This window comes from Mesoplodon densirostris, chromosome 6 (genome assembly GCF_025265405.1).
Source record: "Mesoplodon densirostris isolate mMesDen1 chromosome 6, mMesDen1 primary haplotype, whole genome shotgun sequence".
NCBI lineage: Eukaryota > Metazoa > Chordata > Mammalia > Artiodactyla > Ziphiidae > Mesoplodon > Mesoplodon densirostris.
Window position 1 is genome coordinate 125,204,307 of NC_082666.1, and position 21,045 is coordinate 125,225,351.

At 43.2% G+C, this 21,045-nt stretch overlaps 1 protein-coding gene across 2 annotated transcripts in view; it reads right to left on the reverse strand.

Annotated features, from left to right (window-relative positions):
• Nucleotides 1-5,278: 5,278 nt before the first annotated feature.
• INTS9 (integrator complex subunit 9) overlaps nucleotides 5,279-21,045 on the reverse strand; it is a 112,199-nt gene continuing 96,432 nt past the window's right edge. The window contains exons 15-18 of one of the 2 annotated variants that reach the window (XM_060102623.1): nucleotides 9,832-9,930; nucleotides 8,998-9,135; nucleotides 6,811-6,942; nucleotides 5,279-5,941 (exon numbers count right to left, since the gene is read on the reverse strand). In XM_060102623.1, coding sequence (XP_059958606.1) covers nucleotides 5,882-5,941; nucleotides 6,811-6,942; nucleotides 8,998-9,135; nucleotides 9,832-9,930 — 429 coding nt within the window. In that variant the 3' untranslated portion in view covers nucleotides 5,279-5,881. Of the gene's footprint in view, nucleotides 6,943-8,997; nucleotides 9,136-9,831; nucleotides 9,931-21,045 lie in introns of both variants that reach the window. The other variant, XM_060102622.1, reaches the window with a different exon arrangement.

Genomic DNA, 21,045 nt, shown 5'->3' on the forward strand with positions numbered 1-21,045 from the left:
ATGGGTCTGCTTCCCGCACCAGCTTGTAAGCCTCTTGAGAATGGAGCACTTAAGTGCTAAACGGTTTCTTCCCTCCCTCTCTTCCTCCTTGCGAAATAGTTTTTTGATGAATGAAATGATTTGATGACAAAATTAAGGGGGGTCACATAGAAATCATAGCTGGCAGCAAGCTGAATAGTAATCGGTACTGTGGTGCTTTTGGAATATAGCTAACGTGGGATTACCAGAGTGTTGCAGGAAGTTGGCACGCGACCACTAAGAAGTCTTATATTCACTATTTTTATTATTTAAATCTTCACTGACAAAGGGGGTTAAGAGAGCATGGCAAGAAGAATTGAACACCCAGAATGGATTCCAGAAGAGCTCATGAAGTACGGTGGGAAGGCGTGCACTAGGACCCGCCTTGGGTTGCTGTTTAATTTCACCTGTTTTAATTAGGCAAATTGTTTTATCCTTCATTTGTTTTCGTATTGTGAAAGAGTACGAATCTTGGTCATATTGTAGGGTGGTTATGTGAAAATTTAATCTGTTTAGATTCTATTTACTTAACGTATTGGTCCTAATATTTAATTATGAAAAATTTCAAATGTACAGGAAGTTTAAATAATTTTTATACTGTAAACCTGTATACCTAACAGTCATTTTACTACACTTGCTTTATAAAGCTATCTATAGATTCATTCCTCTATTCATTTTTTTTCATCCCTTTTATCCATCCTATTTCTGGTGCATTTCTAAGTATATAATTACTGGCATTAATTCACTTCCCTCTAAATACATAAGCACACACATCATTAACTGGAGGTCAATATTAGTTTCTATGTGTTTAATGTAAAATTTCCATATTCAATTTATACATCGAAATGCACACATCTTAAGTGTACTTTCTCTTGACTTTTGACAAATGCATACACTTGTGTAACCAACCCCATCAAGATACAGAACATTTCTGTCAAACCCAGGATGTTCCCTCATGTTCTTTTTTAGTCACCTCCACCTCCACTCCACAGTGATTTTATTCTTTCACCTTGGATTAGTTTTCCTGTTCCTAGAATTTCATATAAATAGTGTCATACAATTTTTACTCTTTTGTGCAAATCTTCTAGAAACTCAAGTGTTGTGTTTCTGAGATTCATCCAGTGTTGCACGTATTAGTAATCTGTTCCTTTTATTGAGAGAGGTATTTCCTTGATTAACAACATTTGTCCATTCTCTTGATAGGCACTGGAGCTGTTTCCAGTTTTTGGCTGTTACGAATAAAACTGCTAAGAACATTCATGTGCACGTCTTCTTGTGGATTTATGTTTTTCTCTTGGGTAAATACCTAGGAGTAGAATTGTTGTGTGATAAGGTAGGGATACACATATTTAGTTTTATAAGAAACGGCCAGACCTTTTCCCGTAGTGATTGTACTCATTCGTGTTCCCACCAATAATTTTGTGTTTCAGTTGCTGTGCATCCTCGCCAGCCTCGCCAGTGGTGGTGTCAGGCCTTGTCGTTTTAGCCATTCTGGTTGGTGAGTAATGGTATCTCGTAGTTTGAATTTGCATTTTCCTGATGACTAGTGATAAGCACCTTTTCATGTGCTTACTCCGTTTATATGTATTTCCTTTATGAAATTTTTGCCCATTAAACTTTGTTTTGGTTTGTCTTCCTTTTTATCATGGCTTTACTTAAAAAATACATTTTTGGGAATTCCCTGGTGATCTAGTGGTTAGGACTGAGTGCTTTCACTGCCATGTCCCGGGTTCAACCCCTGGTCGGGGAACTAACATCCCACACACTGTGTGACAAACATTTTTAATAGATTTTAATTTTTTTTGAGCAGTTTTAGGTTTAGAGGAAAATTGAGTGAAAAGTACAGTTTGTCCTCCCCCATTTTCCCCTTGCATTAGTGTGGTACATTTATTACAATTGATAAGCCAGTATTGACATATTAATTGAAGTCATAGCTTACGTTAGGCTTCATTATTTGTGCAGAATATTCTTATGGGATTTGACAAAAGTATAATGACCTGTATCCACTTACAGTATCTATAGAACAGTTTCACTTTCCTAAAAGTCCTTTGTGTCCCACCCATTCCTCTCTCCAACCACTGGCAACCACTGTTCTTTTTTACTGTCTTTTTTAGTTTTGCCTTTTCCAGAATGTCATGTCATATGCCAGTTAAAATCATACAATAGATAACCTTTTCAGGTTGGCTTCCTTCAATTATCAATATGCATTTAAGGTTCTTCCACCTTTTTGTGGTTTGATAGTTCATTTCTTTTTATTGCTGAATACTATTCCACTGTATGGATGTATTGTTTGTCTTTTTATTGTTGAGTTGTGGGAATTGTTTAGCCTGGATACTAGTCCATTGTCAGATGTATGTGCTGTAAATATTTTCCCCAGTTTGGGGGTTGCCTATCCATTTTCTTTATGGTATCGTGTGATGAGCAGAAGCTTTTCATTTTGATGAGATCTAATTTAGAACTTTTTTCTTTTTTGTCATTGCTTTCTGTGACTCAAGAACCCTGTGCTTACCCAAAGTCATGAAGATATTCTTTTAATTTTTCCACTAAAAGCTGTATGGTCTAGGCTCCATCTCAAGTTAATATTTGTGTGTGGTGTGTGGTAGTGGTCAAAGTTCTATTCTTTTTTTAAAAAAATTAATTAATTAATTTTTGGCTGCGTTGGGTCTTCATTGTTGTGTGTGGGCTTTCTCTAATTGCAGCGAGGGGGGGCTACTCTTAGTTTGCGGTGCATGGGCTTCTCATTCTGGTGGCTTCTCTTGTTGTGGAGCACGGGCTCTAGGCGCATGGGCTTCAGTAGTTGTGGCACGTGGGCTCAGTAGTTGCGGCTCGAGGGTTCTAGAGCGCAGGCTCAGTACTTGTGGCACACGGGCTTAGTTGCCCCACTGCATGTGGGATCTCCCCAGACCAGGGCTCGAACCCATGTCCCCTGCATTGGCAGGTGGATTCTTAACCACTGCACCACCAAGGAAGTCCTCTTTCTTTTCTTTCCTTTTTTTTTTTTTTTGCACATGAATATCTAGTTGTTTCAGCACCATTTGTTAAAAAGAATTTCCTTTCTCCACTGAATTGGTTGGGCCTTTGTTGACAACGTAATGACTGTGTAAGTGTGGGTATTTCTGAGCTCTCTTCCCTGTCATGCTGATTTGTTACTAGTACCAGATTGTCTGGATTAATATAGCTTTCTTGTTCGTCTTGAAATAAAGTAGTGTAAATTCTCCAACTTGATCATCTTTCTCCAAATTGCTTTGGATATTATAGTTACTTTGTATTTCTCTATATAAATTTTAGAATTAGTTTGTCAATCTTTTTTTCTAAAAAAAAAGAGATTTTCTGTCCTGCTGGAATTGAAAATTTAAAAAAAAATTCTTGTAAAATACACAGAACTTAAAATGACCATTTTAACCACTTTTTAAAAATTAATTTTAAAAAATTGAAGTGTAGCTGATTTACAATGTTAATTTCTGCTATACAGCAAAGTGATTCATACATACATATGTATATGTACGTACATATACATATGTATATGTACGTACATATACATTCTTTATAAAAATATTTTCCATTATGGTTTATCATAGGATACTGAATATAGTTCTCTGTGCTATACAGTAGAACTTTGTTTATCCATTCTCTATATAAAAGCTTACATCTGCTAGCCCCACCTCCCACTCCATCCCTCCCCCAAACCCCTCCCCCTTGGCAAACACCAGTCTGTTCTGAGTTTGCTTCTGTTTCGCAGATGGGTTCATTTGTGTCATATTTTAGATTCCACATATGTGATATCATGTGGTATTTGTCTTTCTGACTTACTTCACTTAGTATGATAATCTCTAATTGCATCCACGTTGCTGCACATGGCATTATTTTGTTCTTCTTTTATGGCTGAGTAATATTCCATTGTACATATTGTACATATAGGGATATTGTCTTTTTTTTTAATATATACAAATCTAAGGTCTGTGGCAACCCTGCGTCAAGTAAGTCTATCAGTGCCATTTTCCCAGCAGCATTATTTTAAAATTAAGGTCTGTACACTTTTTAAATAATGCTATTGCACATTTAATAGACTACAGTATAAACATAATTTTTATATGCACTGGGAAATGAAAAAATTCATGTGACTTGCTTTATTGTGGTAATGTGCTTTATTGTTGTGGTCTGGAACCAAACCAGCAATATCCCCAAGGTATGTCTATAGTTTGGAAAAGCCAACTTCTGCCTTTCTAGGACAACGGTGAGGCCCAAAGGCTTCAAGCTCTCCAGGGGTCAAGACGACAAATAGTTGTTACCATTACTTAAAAAGAAATGGACGATACGCCTCAAGTCCCTTCCCCAGCTCCTGATCCTGGTGCTCACACACGACGTTAAGGTAAGGCAGAAGCCACTTACCGGCGATGGGTTCTGGGGAAGGTTAATTGCTGCACCTCAGTTTCCTCATCCAGCACCTTGACTGTGGCCCTGTGGAGAGATGCCCCTGAACCAGGAGCACCCAGCTAAGCCACACCAGATTTCTGACCCACAGAAGCAGTGAGATAATAAATGTTTGCTATTTTAAGCCACTAAATTTTGGGCTAATTTGCTACATAGCAATAGATATACTACTTTGCAGAAAGATCAAAAGAAATAAGAAAATCAGGTCCCTCCTCACTATTTTTAATGGTTTTTCAATTACTATTTAATCATTAGGCGTTTGTTGGGCTTATGAGTAGAAATTTTTCTAAATGTCAGTCTCTTCCCCAGATCGGTGTGAATAGTCAGCGGGCTGCATTTCCAAGCTACAAAGCCACTATGGGTGGTACAATTCTAGTGCTGACAGCAGGTTCCACCATTTCTTCTGGGTCTTCTATTTACCAACCTGGTTTGGTATCCAAATACCTGACCTCTAGGTGGAGTTATTCAGAACTGCTCTCTCCCAATACTTGGGAGGGCCAGCTCTAGATTTCTCTGCTCTAACAAATGATTCTTTGCTTCTTCCTGTCTCTAGCTTCTGCCATGAAGTAGGTGGTAATGACAATTAAAACCGTCATCATTTCTTATTTCCTGCACACCAGTTTATGGACTATTTGCCTCTTTAGTAACCACCTCTCATTGATCCCCTGGGATTAATCAAGCCCTTTACAGAAATCCAACTTGGACAAATCCAAGTCATTCCTGGACGTAACATTGTTGGAACATTTAAGTAAAATAACCATTTTGATTTTTCTTCCTATTTCATACTGCTTTTGCATTTTTCAAGATGTTAAGAAAACTGTAAAAAACCTGATTTCTCTCAAGTTTTATTAGGAAGTATGCCTACATGGGCTGCATATTTACAATTCTCTTACTAAAAACAAAACTAAATTTTCATAACCATGGCATGTCCGTCTCTTGTAATGTTAATCCTCTCCCGAAGTTTATTCTGTAGACACACCCTAGGCCCCTCGGTTGGAATGATCTGCACATCGGGAAACAGAGAACGGTTGAATCGTTCCTGGGCCCAAGGCTGGTGAAGTTGGAGATGACAAAAATGAAGTTGCCGTTTTCCTCCTCGAATGAAGAACTGCTTCCCACTGACATGTCCATTCCAGAGACAGAACTGACAGCCAACTCTCCATGAAACCTGAGGAAGTAGTTCTACAGTGTTACAGTTCTTGGGTCACTAAAGCCCTTTGTGATGCCTTGCTGCTGGCCAGGTTGGACTGACCTCCGACTGAATTTCAACTGGTCCGAAAAGATGGTAAGCGTCTCCTTCCACTGCTGGCCAGTTCTAAGACTTGTATGCTACTCCCCACATTTTAATACTTGCAGAATTGGCACGTGGGTTACAACGGATGCTATGTCAGAGTTGATGTAATCTGGTAAATACCTGTTTTAAGCAATTCCATTATTTCAGACACAGGCGTCTGAGTTTACTGCTCCGTGGAATGCGGAGAATCCTGATCATCTGTGGGAGAGGCAGTGGTGACCGGAGACTGTGAGTGGAGCCTGAGATGCTGGTTCAGCCTGAGATGCTTGACCTCCCCCAGAAGGTCAAGGTCAGCGTCAACGCTCTGTTTCTCATACTGACACAGCTCAGATGAAGTTAAGCACCCGTTCGTACAATTTAAGAAATATACTAATGAACATACCAAACTAAAATTTGCTGTGGTGTTTTCTAAGTTCAGTTCTGTATATTTTCATATTCTTTCAGATACTAAATGGCTGTATAAATTGTAGGTTCACCAGAACACAGCTACTTCTATAAAAAATAAGTTTTATTAACAAAATGAGCTCACATTGTAAAATACAGATAGATGGGTTCATTTTGCTAATTTTGGGGGATCATCTTTCTTATCAGGTACAGCACTGTAGACAATAACACAAACTCAAAGACTAGTTCCCCTGCCCGAGGCCTGTGAAACCATGAAAAACAGGTCACAAGTCCTCATCTTTTTACCTCTCCTTCCACTATTAACCTTCTGGAAAGCTGCTGTAGCTCTCAGCCTTCTCCTCGGCTTGTTGCCTCACCTGCCTGGCTACCCGAGAGAGGCAGGACTGGGAAGAAGACGAGGCTGAAGGTTAAATAAAGGAAAAGCTCTTGCCGGAAACAGTGCTAAGAAGCCAGACTGGGAGATTCTGGCCGTAACTCCTGAGAATGTTGCTCAAGCCAGAGACCACCACCACAGAGACCTGCCAGCCTGCATGGCCTTCCTCCACTGGGTGCTGGGCAGCCACAGTGAAGGACTGCAGCAAGGTCTCAGGGAAGTGGAGATGGCTTTCGTGTTCCACTCAGAACTTCTGTAGGAATTTGAGGACAAGGTCCCGCAGCCGTACCCTGAGCATCTCGTCATTGTCACAAATGATATGGGTCGAATCTTCCTCGATCTGGATGAGCGTCTCAGCTTCCTGTAGCAGGACGATATGGCCCTTGGCTGTGTCTTCCACCTTAATATCGCTGAAGCCATGCTGCTCCAAAAGAAAAGGGACAGGAGGATGGTGGGTGCTCTGAAAAGCCGGAGGATATTTCAGCAACTGAGAGTTCTAAAATCATGCTTCCGAGAATTGGCTAAACTGACCATCCTAGAGACTGGCACTTTGGACACTCAGTACAATTCTACAGACTAATCACAGGACCAGCTACAGCAACAGAATTCAAACTGAAGCCCCTAAACATGCAAAAATCTCATGCAAAACACAGCAGAATTCCTGCAACCTGCTTAAGCTTTTATCTGAGGAGCACATCTAAGCACCTGAGTTCAGGAGCCTTGGATGCCAGGCTGTTCCATACCAGCCTCCATACCACGCCTGTGGTCCCTCGTAAAAAAAGCTCCATCCTGTCCCAGGAAAATGCCATTCTTCACAGCAAGATACCACTGACCTTTTTTTTTTTTCTGGTACGCGGGCCTCTCCCATTGCGGAGCACGGGCTCCGGACGCACAGGCTCAGTGGCCATGGCTCACAGGCCCAGCCGCTCTGCGGCATGTGGGATCTTCCCGGACCAGGGCACGAACCTGTGTCCCCTGCATTGGCAGGCGGACTCTCAACCACTGCATCACCAGGGAAGCCCCACCACTGACCTTTTGATGTGGCAAATCCCTCCCAAGGGAGAAGACAGATAAGGCAGCATATCAGATACTTCTCCAGGGCTACCTCCAATGCTAACTCAGAATTTGCTTACACATCAGATGTCAAGTTGAGAAAGAAGAAAAGAAATGGAAAGAGGACTAATTTGCCTGAAAAGGACACAGGCTAGGCAATGAACGTGACCTAGGGAGATTCTCCACACTTGGCTCTGGAAATCTCGCATGCAGTTTGGGGCGGCCACGGATATTCCTCCTGCAGAGGAGGTGGGCACAAATGGTGGGGGAGTGGCTAGGGTCGGGGCCTGGGGTCAGCTCCCGGCACCCAGGCAGAGGAGCCAAACAAGGTCTTTCGGGGAAAGCAAGTGGTTTCAAGATTTTAAGAAACAAGTCAAGCGTGAGTCCCGTCAGCAGGGCTGGGGGGCGCAGCACGGTGGGGAGGAAGCTGGTACTGTTATGATCACGGCCCACGGGGTGTCCCCGTGTCACTAGGGGTCAGGAGAGCCACACAACTCGGGGAAAGCCCTCCCTTCAGGGAAAATTAAACGACTACTGAAGAAAACAATTCCCAATAAAGAGAAAGCTTTTAAGATTTGAAAGAACTCAGCGACTGAGTTATTTAGTTTGGACAAATGATGTCCTGTAATGATCTACTATAGTTGCAGTTCTTTTTGCAAGAAGCAACACGAATATTACCTTTAGCCAGTTCCTCCTCTTTTCTATCAAGGATTCTATAATTCTGATGCCAAAACAGGGATCTCTGAAGTCCTGTGACTAAAGCCAGAATTACAAAATCTTTTCAGGATAAACTTTTTTCTTTTTACTTGTAGTCATGAAACCTGTGCCTTGCGGGGAGCAGCCAGCAGGGGCAAGGGGCGGGATGGCCGCTGGGCCAGTGCAGGCACCACCGTCCTCCACAATGACTGCCTGCTTCTCTCTCCTCCCACCCGGTCTGGGAATCGCTGGCTCTGCTGCCCGAGTGCCTGCGGATCTGGCATCAGTGCCCCCCGTGCCCCCCAGTCTTGCCCGAGACTCGTATCTCCTCTGACCTGGCCATGCTGCTCTGACAGCAAGGGATCTTCTCGTAGGAAAGTGGGGCTCTAGAGGGGGCGGACCCTTCTTTCTCCTGGCTGTCCCCCTGCCCCACGTGTCACAGCTACGTCCTCGAAGAAAGCAAGGCCCCTCCAGGGTCTGGTTCCCACGAGAAGTGGGGCTGGGGGGCAGCCTGGTGCCGGGCCTAAGGGGGGCCCGCTCTCCTCTAAGTCTCCGCGGGCCTCGCCTGGTTCTGTCCCCACCGTGACCGAGGAGCAAGCAGATGCTGCAGGGCCAGCAGCGTAGACAGTGGAGACGGCGAACAGCAGCAGCACGCGCTCCCAGGAGCGGGGCCGCCGTGGGCAGAGCCGGACGGCGGTGCCTCAGACGGCGCACCCCACCCGCTCACCTTCTCCAGCGTCTGCACGAACTGCTCCACGGGGATGGAGCCGCTCAGTAGAGGCTTCAAAACCTTGCAGTCTGGAATGTCGTCGCTGGCCCGCTTTCTCTTCTTGCCGCCTGTGGGCTGGGCAGGCCTGGGCGGGGGCTGGGCGGGAGGAAAACAGGGATCTTGTCAAGGAGTCACCCGGGAGCCCGAGTGAAGCTACCCGGCCTGCGGGACCCGCTTCCTGGAAGGGCCCTGGGCCTGCGTCCAGGGTCACCGTCAGCTGGGGCTCCAGCTGGATTTCCACGTAATGCGCACAAGCTAAAGCCAACTATCCACATAGAATCAACGCCTTATTCGGCAAAGATCTCTTCCTTTTATCCGAATCTATTCTTAATTTCCAGCTGCCCGAAGTCAGTGCTGTCTGCGTGAGGTCTTCATGACCCGTGCCGGCGGTGAAGAGGTAGGAGCCCCGCGGACACTGGCTGTGGGTCAGACGGACTGGCCAGTCGTCCTGTCAAGGAAATGAGGGGCAGAGAGGCTGCCTCTAAGACGGTGATGGCAGAGAGCTTTGGGAGGATTAAATGAGACACCGCCCGGTGAGGCCCTGGCCCGGGGTCCAGCGCACTTGAAGTGGCCGCTATGGGCACGTGATGCAGAGGAACAAGAGCGACACAGCCCAACCCTGAAGGGGGTTTTTCTTGGGGGCGGGTGAAGACAAGGGCCCAAAGGGCCGCCCCCAAGGCGCACACTTGCCCTGAAGTGAGGCGCGAGGCGCTGGGGGGAGGGCCCCCACCTGCACGGGGTTCTTCCCGCAGGTCCGCTTTATCTCAGGGCCCTCACCCTCCCCGACAATACCTGGAGAACGTGCTTGTTATCTTTAGTGTGCAGCACGGCCGAGACGGTTGCCAAGGAAATGCCAGGCTTGATCTCCATGGGTACCAGTGAGTCCGCAAGCTGGGAGCAAACAGAGGGGTTTCCATCAGGCTCCCTGTAAACTGGGGGGATAAGGGTGCCGCCACCGTGCTGTGCAGAGGCAGGGGCTAGGAGGCCCCACTGCGTGCACAGCCCAGGATTGGATGGTGATGCCCAGGGTCAGGGTCACCCTGGCCAGCAGGCCCACAGCACCATGTGCCCCTTGCCAGTCTGGTGGAACGGTACCAGACAACACATGTCAAAACAGCCTTTAGTGATCACCATTATTCGTTTTCTTCTGAATTTTTATTTACATCACTGCAGTCTAAAATGACCAAATAACTTGAAGAAGTAAAAAAACTTAAAACAATCATTTTTAATCAAAAATACATCACACACACACACACACACACATTCTCCTTACTCAAAATATACACCAGGTGCCGACTTCCCATGCCAGCCTCTGCCTTCATCCTCGTCACCTCTCCAGGGACTAGTGACGGGCAGGAAGGGTAGGGACAGCAGCATTTGGACGGAGTGAGCTAATTCCTGGGAATCTGACCTCTCCCAGAGGTGAAGTACACAGCTTTTACCTGTGGGCCATCTCTTTCTCTAACACCAGAGTCTGATGTGTACCCGTTCTCCTCTACAGCTTCAGAGTCCCCTGACCCAGCCACCAGCAGTGACGTGTGATCTTAAGAGAGGCCCTAACACTCGAGTTTAGTTGACTACTGCTCTTAAACGCATGCAGACCTCAACCTATCCAAGCCTCCTTTATAAAAAATCAAATATGCAAGATGCCATTTATGTAAACATGAAGATCAGTATCAAATGGGCAGAGGAAGCAGGTGAGGATATTTGAAATGAGTGGCAAACGGATGTGAGGACTATTTCATGAACCAAAAAACGGGGGTGGGGGGGTTGCCAAGATGGCAGAGTAGGAAGACCCTGAGCTCACCTCCTCCATGGGCACTCCACAATTACAACTGTAGATAGAGCAACCATAGATGAGAAGGATCGAAGACTAGCAGAAAATAATCTTCCACAACTAAAGATATGAAGGAGTCACAATGAGGAGGAGTGGGGCAGAGACACGGTAGAGTCAAGACCCACACACTCGGGTAGGTGACCTGGCAGCCCCACCTACCAGTGTTCCTGTGGTAGTCAGCTCTACCACAATGGAAGGGCCCATGCAGCCCTCAAAGGGGGTGACCCTAGAGCATATATCTGGTGACCAGAGGGGTGTGTGCTGCTGGGCCCCGTAGGACGTCTCCTACAAAAGTCCAATTCTCCAAGATTGGGAAGTGTAACCAACCTACCTAACACACAGAAATAAAAACAGAATTAGGCAAAATGAGGAGACTGAGGAATATGTTACAAACAAAGGAATAAGATAAAACCCCAGAAGAACTGAGCAAAGGGGAGACAGGCAATCGACCTGCTAAGTTCAAGGTAATGATCATAAAGATGCTCAGTAAACTTGGGAGAAGAATGGATGGAACACAGTGAGACATTAGAAGTTTTTAATAAAGCATTAGAAAATATAAAGAAGACCCAGAGCTGAAGAACACAGTAACTGAAACAAAAAATACACTGGAAGGAATCAAGAGTAGATTAATTGACACAAAGGAACAGATCAGCACACTAGAAGACAGGGTAGTAGAAATCACCCAATCTAAACAGAAAAAAGAAAAGAGAAAAATTTGTTTAAGAGACTTCTGGGACAATATCAAGTGCACTAACATTCACATAATAGGGAACTTAAAAGGAGAATAGAGAAGGGGGCAGAGAACTGTCTGAAGAGATAATAACTGAAAACTTCCCTAACCTGGGAAACGAAACAGACATGCAGGCACAGAGAGTCCCAAATAAGATGAACCCAAAGAGGCCCACACCAAGACATATTGTAATTGAAATGGCAGAAATTAAAGATGAAGAATCTTAAAAGCAGCAAGGGAAAAGCAACTAGTTACATACAAAGGAACTCCCATAAGACTATTAGCTAACTTTTCCAAAAGTACTACCAAAGCAACCAGAAAATAATTAAGAAAATGGCAATAAGTACTACATACCTATAAAATAATGATTTTAAATGTGAATGGGCTGAATTTGCCATTCAAAATACACAGAGTACTGAATGGATTAAAAAATAAGGCCCATCTACATGTGGCCTACAAGAGACTCATTTCAGAAATAAGGACACAGACTGAAGGTGAAGGGATGGAAAGAGATTCTATGAAATGAAAAGCTATACTCAGACAAAATAGACTTTAAAACAAAGACTGTAATAAAAGAAGGGCATTACATAATGATAAACAGGTCAATCCAGCAAGAAGATGTAACATAAATGTATATACATCTAACACAAAAGCACCAAGATCTATAAAGCAAACATTAATGGACTTAAAGGGAGAAACCAAAAGCAATACAATAATATTAAGAGACTTTTAACACCCCACTCACATCATTGAATAGATCATCTAGACGTAAAATCAATAAGGAAACATTGGCCTTAAATGACATATTAGACCAAATGGCGCGCGCGCGCACACACACACACAAAACATTCCAGCCAAAAGCAGCAGAATATACATTCTTTTCAAGTGCACATGGAACATTCTCCATGATAGATCACATGCTAGGCCACTAAACAAATCTCAGTAGATTTAAGAAGACTGAAATCATATCAAGCATCTTTTCCAACCACACTATGAAACTAGAAATCAACTACATGAAAAAAACTTCAAAAAACACAAAACACAGGGAGGCTAAGCAATATGCTCAACAACCAGTGCATCAATGAAGAAACCAAAGAAGAATTTCAAAAATACCTGGAGACAAAAATGTAAACACAACGATTCAAAATCTATGGGAAGCAGCAAAGGCAGTTCTAAGAGGGAAGCTTACAGTGAAACAAGCCTACCTCAGGAAACAAGAAGAATCTCAAACAAGCTAATCTTATCCCTACAGGAACTAGAAAAAGAAAAAACAAAACACAAAGTTAGCAGAAGAAATTCTAAAGCAATGAAACTAAGAGCTACTTCTTTGAAAAGAAAAACAAAATTGATATACCTTTAGTCAGAATCATCAAGAAAAGAGAGAGGGGGACCAAACAAATAAAACCAGAAATGAAAGAGGGGAAGTTAAAACTGACACCACAAACACAAAGGATCATAAGAGATTACTATGAACAATTACAGGCCAATAAAATGGATAAATTGCTAGAAATGTACAATCTCCTAAGATTAAATCAGGAAGAAATAGAAAATATGAACAGACCAATTACCAGTAATGACAGTAAATAACAAACAAAAATCCAGAACCAGCTGGCTTCGCTGGTGAATTCTACCAAAAATTTAAATCAGAGTTAACACTTATTCTTCTCAAACCATTCCAAAAAACTGAAGAGGAAGGAATGCCTCCAAACTCATTCTACAAGACCAGCATCACCCTGATACCCAAACCAGACAAAGACAGCACACAAAAAAGAAAATCTCAGGCCAATATCACTGATGAACATAGATGAAAAAAGTCTCAACAAAATATTAGCAAACCAAATTCAACAATACATTAAAAGGATCATATACCACGATTAAGTGGGATTTAGCCCAGGGATGCAAGAATGGTTCAATATTCATGAAACAGTCAACATGATACACCACATTAACAAGCAGAAGAATAAAAATCACATGATCATCTTAATAGACTCAGAAAAAGCTTTGGACCAAATTCAACATCCAATCATGATAAAAACTCTTAAGAAAGTGGGTATAGAGGGAACATACTAAATATAGGGCACATATATGTGCCATATATGACAAGCACACAGCTAACATCATACTCAATGGTGAAAAGCTAAAAGCATTTCCTTTAGGATAAGGAACAATACAAGGATGCTCACTCTCGACACTGTTATTCAACATGGTACTGGAAGTCCTAGCCACAGCAATCAGAAAAGAAAAAGAAATAAAAGAAATCCAAATTGGAAAGGAAGAAGTAAAACTGTCACTGTTGGCAGATGACATGGTACTATATATAGAAAATCTTAAAGACACAACCAAACTATTAGAACTAATAAATGAATTCAGTAAGGTTGCAGGATACAAAATCACTATACAGAAATCTGCTGCCTTTCCATACACTATCAACAAACTATCTGAAAGAGGAATTAGGAAAACAATCCCATTTCCAACTGCATCAAAAAGAATAAAACACCATGGAATAAATCTAACCAAGGACGTAAGAGATCCATACTTGGAAAATTCTAAGACACTGATGAAAGAAATTGATGACAACAGAAACAGATGGAAAGAAATACTGTGCTCATGGATTGGAAGAATATTGTTAAAATAACCATACTTCCCAAGGCAATCTATAGATTCAATGCAAACTCTATAAAAATAACAATGGCATTTTTTACAGAACTAGAACAAATAATTCTAAAATTTATATGGAAACACAAAAAACACCAAATAGCCAAAACAATCTTGAGAAAGAAGTACAAAGCCCGAGGTATCACACTCCCTGAGTTTCAACTATACTACAAAGCTACAGTAATTAAAACAAAATGGCATTGGCACAAAAACAGACATACAGGTTAATGGAACAGAATAGAGAGCCCAGAAATAAACACATGCTTATATGGTCATTTAATCTATGATAAAGGAGGCAAGAATATACAATGGGGAAAAGACAGCCTCTTCAATAAATGGTATTGGGAAAACTGAACAACCACATGCAAAAGTCTCATGTCTCATACCATATAAAAAATAAACTCAAAATAGATTAAAGACTTAATTCTAAGACTTTAAACCACAAAACTCCTAGAAGAAAACATAGGCAATATGCTTTTTTTTTTTTTTTTCGGTACGTGGGCCTCTCACTGTTGTGGCCTCTCCCGTTGTGGAGCACAGGCTCCAGATGCGCAGGCTCAGCGGCCATGGCTCACGGGCCTAGCCGCTCCGTGGCATGTGGGACCCTCCGGACCGGGGCACGAACCCATGTCCCCTGCATCGGCAGGCGGACTCTCAACCACTGCTACCAGGGAAGCCCGGCAATATGCTCTTTGACGGCAGTCTTTTATCAATTTTTTTTTTGGATGTCTCCTCAGACAAGGGATTCAAAAGCAAAAATAAACAAATGGAACAACATCAAACAAAAAGCTTTTGCACAGTGAAGGATACTAGCAACAATACAAAAAGGCTGCCTACTGCATGGGAGAAGATATTTGTATACAATATATCAGATAGGGTTAATATCCAAAATATACAAAGAACTCATATAATTCAACATAAAAAAACCCCAAACAACCTGACTGAAAAATTGGAAGAAGACCTGAATAGACATTTTCCCAAAGAAGACATACAGATGGCCAACAGACACATGAAAAGATGCTCAATGTCACTAATCATCAGGCAAGCGGAAATTGAAACCATAATGAGGTATCACCTCATACCTGTCAGAACAGCTATTATCAAAAACACAACAAATAACAAGTGTTGGCAAAGATGTAGAGAAAAGGGAACACTTGTGCACTATTGGTGGGATTGTAAATTAGTGTAGCTGCTATGGAAAACAGTGTGGAGGTTCCTCAAAAAATTAAAAATAGAACTACCATATGATCCAGCAATTCCACGTCTGGGTATTTACCCAAAGAAAACAAAACACTAATTTGAAAAGACATATGCACCCCTATGTTCACTGTAGCATTATTTACAATAGCCAAGATATGGAAGCAACCTAAGTGTCCACTGACAGATGAATGGATAAAGAAGATGTGGTCTGTATATGTACGTGTGTGTGTGTGTGTGTATGCAGTGGGATATTACCCAGCCATAAAAAAAAGAATGGAATCTTGCTACTTGTGACAACATGGATAGACCTAGAGGGTATTATGCTAAGTGAAATAATATAACAAATACCATAATTTCACTTATATGTGGAATCTAAAAAAACAAATGAACGAACATTAAAAAAAAAAAAGAAGTACACTCATAGATACAGAGAACAAACAGGTGGTTGCCAGAGGGGAAGGGGTGAGGGGATGAGTGAAATAGGTAAGAGAGATTGATTCACAGGGATGAAATATACATTACAGGAAATATAGTCAGTAATATTGTAATAAATTCGTATGGTAACAGACAGTAACTAGACTTAGTGTGGTCATCATTTTGTAATGTACAGAAATATTAAATCACTATGTTGTGCACCAGGAACTAACACAGCAGTAGGTCAATTATACTTCAATTTAAAAAAAAAGGGATAAAAAGAGAAAACATATGAAACCAGTGTGAATTGTTCCCACTAAGATGCGTGTGTGCGCTCTGAGCTCCTGACCATGCCCATCCATAAATATTCTTTTCCTTCCTACACTGTATTGTTCCCATCAAAGGATCAAAGGTCCGGTTGTCTGGCGGAACTTTAAAGCCAAAGAACTGACTTGGGAGGTTTGCAGATAGCACTGTGGGAACCAAGCAGGTGAGAGACTCTCCCCGGGCAGCCCCAGGAATAAATTCCATCTCCAAGAAGACTCTGTGAAGTGGCAGCTCTGCTACAAGGGGAGTCTGCCTAGAGCCCACAAGACGACTCAGCCAGACCCCTCTGGGAAGGAGGGCGCATCCACCTGCCACCCCAGAAACAGAATTTTTCTATTAGCGCACGCCCATCAGGACTGACGTCAGCTCTCCCACTTTGCACCTACAGGGACAAAGAGGGAGGATTTACCAGGACGCTGCAGAGGACACACGTTCACTTGGGGGAGAAACAAGCATCCATTAGTGGGAGCAAAACCTAAAGAACAGCAGCAGCTGTTAACCCCTCATGTCCCACAGGCACTTCCCAGGCAAAACCAGATGATACTTCTAGTTCTATATCTACAGTCCACATACAAAGATTTATGTAAAAGAATGTTTCTGAAAGTATTATTTATAGTTTGAAAAAGCAGAAATAATAAATGTCCACCAGTAAAGGAACAGTTAAATTACGATGCATTTATGATAGACCATTATATACCTAAGATGCTTTTCACAATATACTGTTACTTTACAAAGATATTCTACGAGGTATGATTCAAACACACACACACACACACACACAGAGTGAACGCACAAAGCAAATACAAAAAAATTGGACAGTAATTATGTCTGGTATTGGGATTAGGACTGATTTTTTTTGTCTTTATCCTTTTTTCCCCCTTATTTTCCAAGTTTTCTAGAATGAACAAGCTTATTTTTATTGAAAAATGAATCTTACGACAGTCATAAACATAAAAGCTTGAGAAGCCTGAGGGGCCTTAAAAACAAAAGAAGACCATCCAGAGCGCTGGTTCTCAGGTGCGGTGGCAGAGACCCCTGTGGCTCCTGAGGCTCTTTTGCAGCGTCGAGGTCAATATGATTGTCATTAATAATAAGATGTTTTGCCTCTTCACTCTCATTCTCTCACAAGATTCACTAAAATTTTCTAGAGGCTACATGACATGTGTATCACAACAGACTGAAAGCAAAAGGCGACCGGAGAACCCAGCCGTCTTCAACAGGCAGACGTTAAAGAGATTTGCGAACGTAAAACAGTGCCCTTCTGCTCTTTATCTTTTTTTTTTTGAAACATTTTCCAAAAAAGACCTTTTAGGGGCTTCCCTGGCAGCTCAGTAGTTAAGAATCCGCCTGCCAACGCAGGGGACACGGGTTTGGTCCCTCATCTGGGAAGATCCCACATGCCGTAGAGCAACTAAGCCCGTGAGCCACAACTACTGAGCCCGTGTGCTGCAACTACTGAAGCCCACGCATCTAGAGCCCGTGCTTCACAACAAAGAGAAGCCCACGCAATGAGAAGCCCGTGCAGCGCAATGAAGAGTAGCCCCCCTCTCCGCCACTATAGAGAAAGCCTGCGCACAGCAACGATGACCCAACGCAGCCAAAAATAAATGAAAACTAAAAAAAACCCCTTTAGTTATGTTAACGTCTAATGGGTTTAATTTTTATTTAATAATTCATTATATTCATTTAAGAATTAAATATTTTTTAAATGTCTTAGTTTTAACTTCTATTATAGCAAATATCAATAGATATAACCCACATACACAAAAGCTCTCTGGGGTTCTAATTTTTAAGAAGTCTTGAGACCAAAAAGGTTGAGGACTGCTGGCTTAGAGTACTGTAATCTAACCCTAAGCCTTCAAGCCCAGCCACTGTAAGGAAGACCTTGGCCAGAAGGTAAATACCACAAAAATAACACAAAGATACTGGGTCAGAGCCTTTCACTTTGAGATGAGCAAAATGCAGAGAAAATGAAAAGCACAATCATAAAAACACATTAAACAACCAAAATAACTAGACGTGGGGATGGTTAGTGCCACTTCTTTGCTACAAACCACAAAACAAAAACTTGGCCCCTTTTTGGAGGGGAACTTGCTTTCATCTCTCCCTCCCAATCAAAAAAAAAAAAAAAAGAAAAAAAAATCCATCATCAATGCCAAACTACTAAAACGAAACAAAAAATTCCAACACAGGCAATATTAACCTGATGGGTTAGGCAACTGGAAGTCTAAAGCAAAGAGCGATTATTTCAATGTTCTAGCAGGAGGCTTCAGGAGGACAGCTGGTCAAAAAGAGCCCTGGCCGACCTGCAGGAAGACGGAGGTGATCCCCCAGAGACCAGCAGTGACACACAGGTGGGCATGGGGCAGGTCTCAGGGTCAAGGCTGCCGGTCTACTCCCACTGGACTTGAGGGAGGAGCTTCACGAAAGACAGAACGGCATGCTGTGCACTCCCCAAAGCCAATCCCTTCCTTCTCTGGCTCAGTGTCAGAAGGCATAAAAGAGGTAGATGTAGCTTTTATTTTGGAAATTTAAAATGGGAACAGACAAGCTTAACGTGGACTGTTTAATCATGGTGAGGATAAACTTGGGCATGGGAAATGCCAGAAGCTTATTAGTAAGACTGTTTCTTTGTAGATGGCTAGGAATTTTGTTTTTGTCTTTAAAAACTCAACATTCTCCCTTCTTTTTGCCTTTTGTATTGAAAACTGGCATATATGAAATAGGTCTCTTATACCAGCGGTCCTCAAATTTTAGCAAGCATCGGCTCACGGGGAGGGCTGGCTGAAAACCAGACTGCTGGGCCTCACCCTGGAGTGTCGATTCAGCAGGTCTGAGGTGGGGCTGGAGAACCTGCACTTCTGACGAGTCCCCAGGGCTGCTGCTGTGGCTGGTGACGGATTACACAGAGCCCCGCACTGCGATCCCCACAGGAAGGCCGTGGGCTGGGTGCCCCATCGCCGCAGCGGCACAGATCAACTGGGGGCTCTCTTCTCACTTACAGGACAAAATCTGTGACATATGTTAGGAATGACCTTTGGGGCACAAAGGGCACACACTGGTGATCACCTAGGTTTCCTCAGGGATGGAAAAGACCAGGTCTAATTGAGTAAGTGTACCTATCTCATAAGATGGGTGAGAGTCCATGGAAAGTGCTGAGTACAGATCCTGGCCCACAGTGACAGCTCAAGAAACATATTATTGACATTACAGTTAAACGGGGGAGCCAAAGGGCTGGGCCAATGAAATATGGAGAAAGGATAACCCGGAATTCAGAGCTGAAAGAACTTCTTCATTCTCTTGGGTCTCAGTAGGACGTGGCCTCAAAGGGGAGAGCAGAGAGGCCAGTTCCGTGCTCACTGTCAGGTGTACTAAGGTCGCGAGGAAACTCCTGACACAGGTAGCCCTGGCCACCTCATCAGAGAGAAATGCAAGTCAGCCGCTGAGCCGAGATACCAGGGTGTGCGCCGCTGCTCTCACAAGCTCCAGCGAAAAATGGCTATTTTCCTTTTAAAGAACTAGCAGACCACAAACATCCCAATGACGCTCAAAGCAGTCAACCATACATATCTCTCCACCGGTTTACTGCTTACCAATAAGCGATAAACTGCCCCCTTAAAAAAGTCACCTTTATAACTTTCCCCACTTCATCTCTCCAGCCTGGGCTCCCAGGCAGCTCTTCTGCCCGCTCAATCCGGCCACATGCTGTTTGCTGAGGGGACACGTGCTGTGACGGCTCCCTCCCCGGGAACCAAGAGTGAAATGAAAATGGATGGGAAATGTGAACGATCACCTACTTCTATGCGTCTTAGTGAAAAACACGACCACTTGCTAGTTTTATCTAGCAAACAAGTCTTGCTAGTTTTATCTTGCTGAATCAATTTAATCTAAATTAGTTACGGATATCTGTTTGGATCTCCTTTGTCTATTGCTCTATTTAAAAAAAAATAAATTTATTTATTTATTTTTGGCTGCACTGGGTCTTCGTTGCTGCGCGTGTGCTTTCTCTAGTTGCAGCGAGTGGGGGCTACTCTTTGTTGCGGTGCGCGGGCTTCTCATTGTGGTGGCTTCTCTTGTAGAGCATGGGCTCTAGGTGTGTGGGCTTCAGTAGTTGTGGTCCATGGGCTTAGCTGCTCTGTGGCATGTGGGATCTTCCTGGACCAGGGCTCAAACCCATGTCCCCTGCATTGGCAGGCAGATTCTCAACCACTGTGCCACCAGGGAAGCCCCTGTCCATTGTTCTTAATTTAAAAAAGAACAACTCAGGTTAACTGTGGAAAGGACTGAATGTACTGGACACTGGGTCCCCATTGATGGCACCTGGCCTTGTTCCACCACCAGCCTTTGTTAGGGTCTTGGAAATGGGCAACATTCAGGGGCTCAGCCTTCAAAGTCCAAGATCTGGCTACTCTTCTGAGCTCCAGAGAGAATCGGGGGACACTGCTTTTAAGTTGTCCTACTTCCTTTTCCTGTTTGCTAAAAACACGTTCAAGCGTCTCCTGGGGCAACAGGGAACCAAACGCAGCGTCCTCAGAGCTCGGCACACCGTCATGCGGCAGCTGGGCCACGCGCTTCCCACTGCCCCTCCCCGCACCTGTCACTTGGCGCAACCCACCTCAGCTGTCCCACACGCACGACATGCTTTTTACCTTTTCTCCCTGTTAAAACAAGCTCAGGTATCATAGAACTAAAAAATATTAGACTTCAGTAGAATAAAATCTTTAAGTTATACTAAAATGCATGCAAATAGTAAGCAAAGTTTACATTCCTTACTTTTTGGTTACTCTCATCTCCTCCACCTATCTCTGAACTCGGTGACACCTGGCCCTCACTCATAAATGGG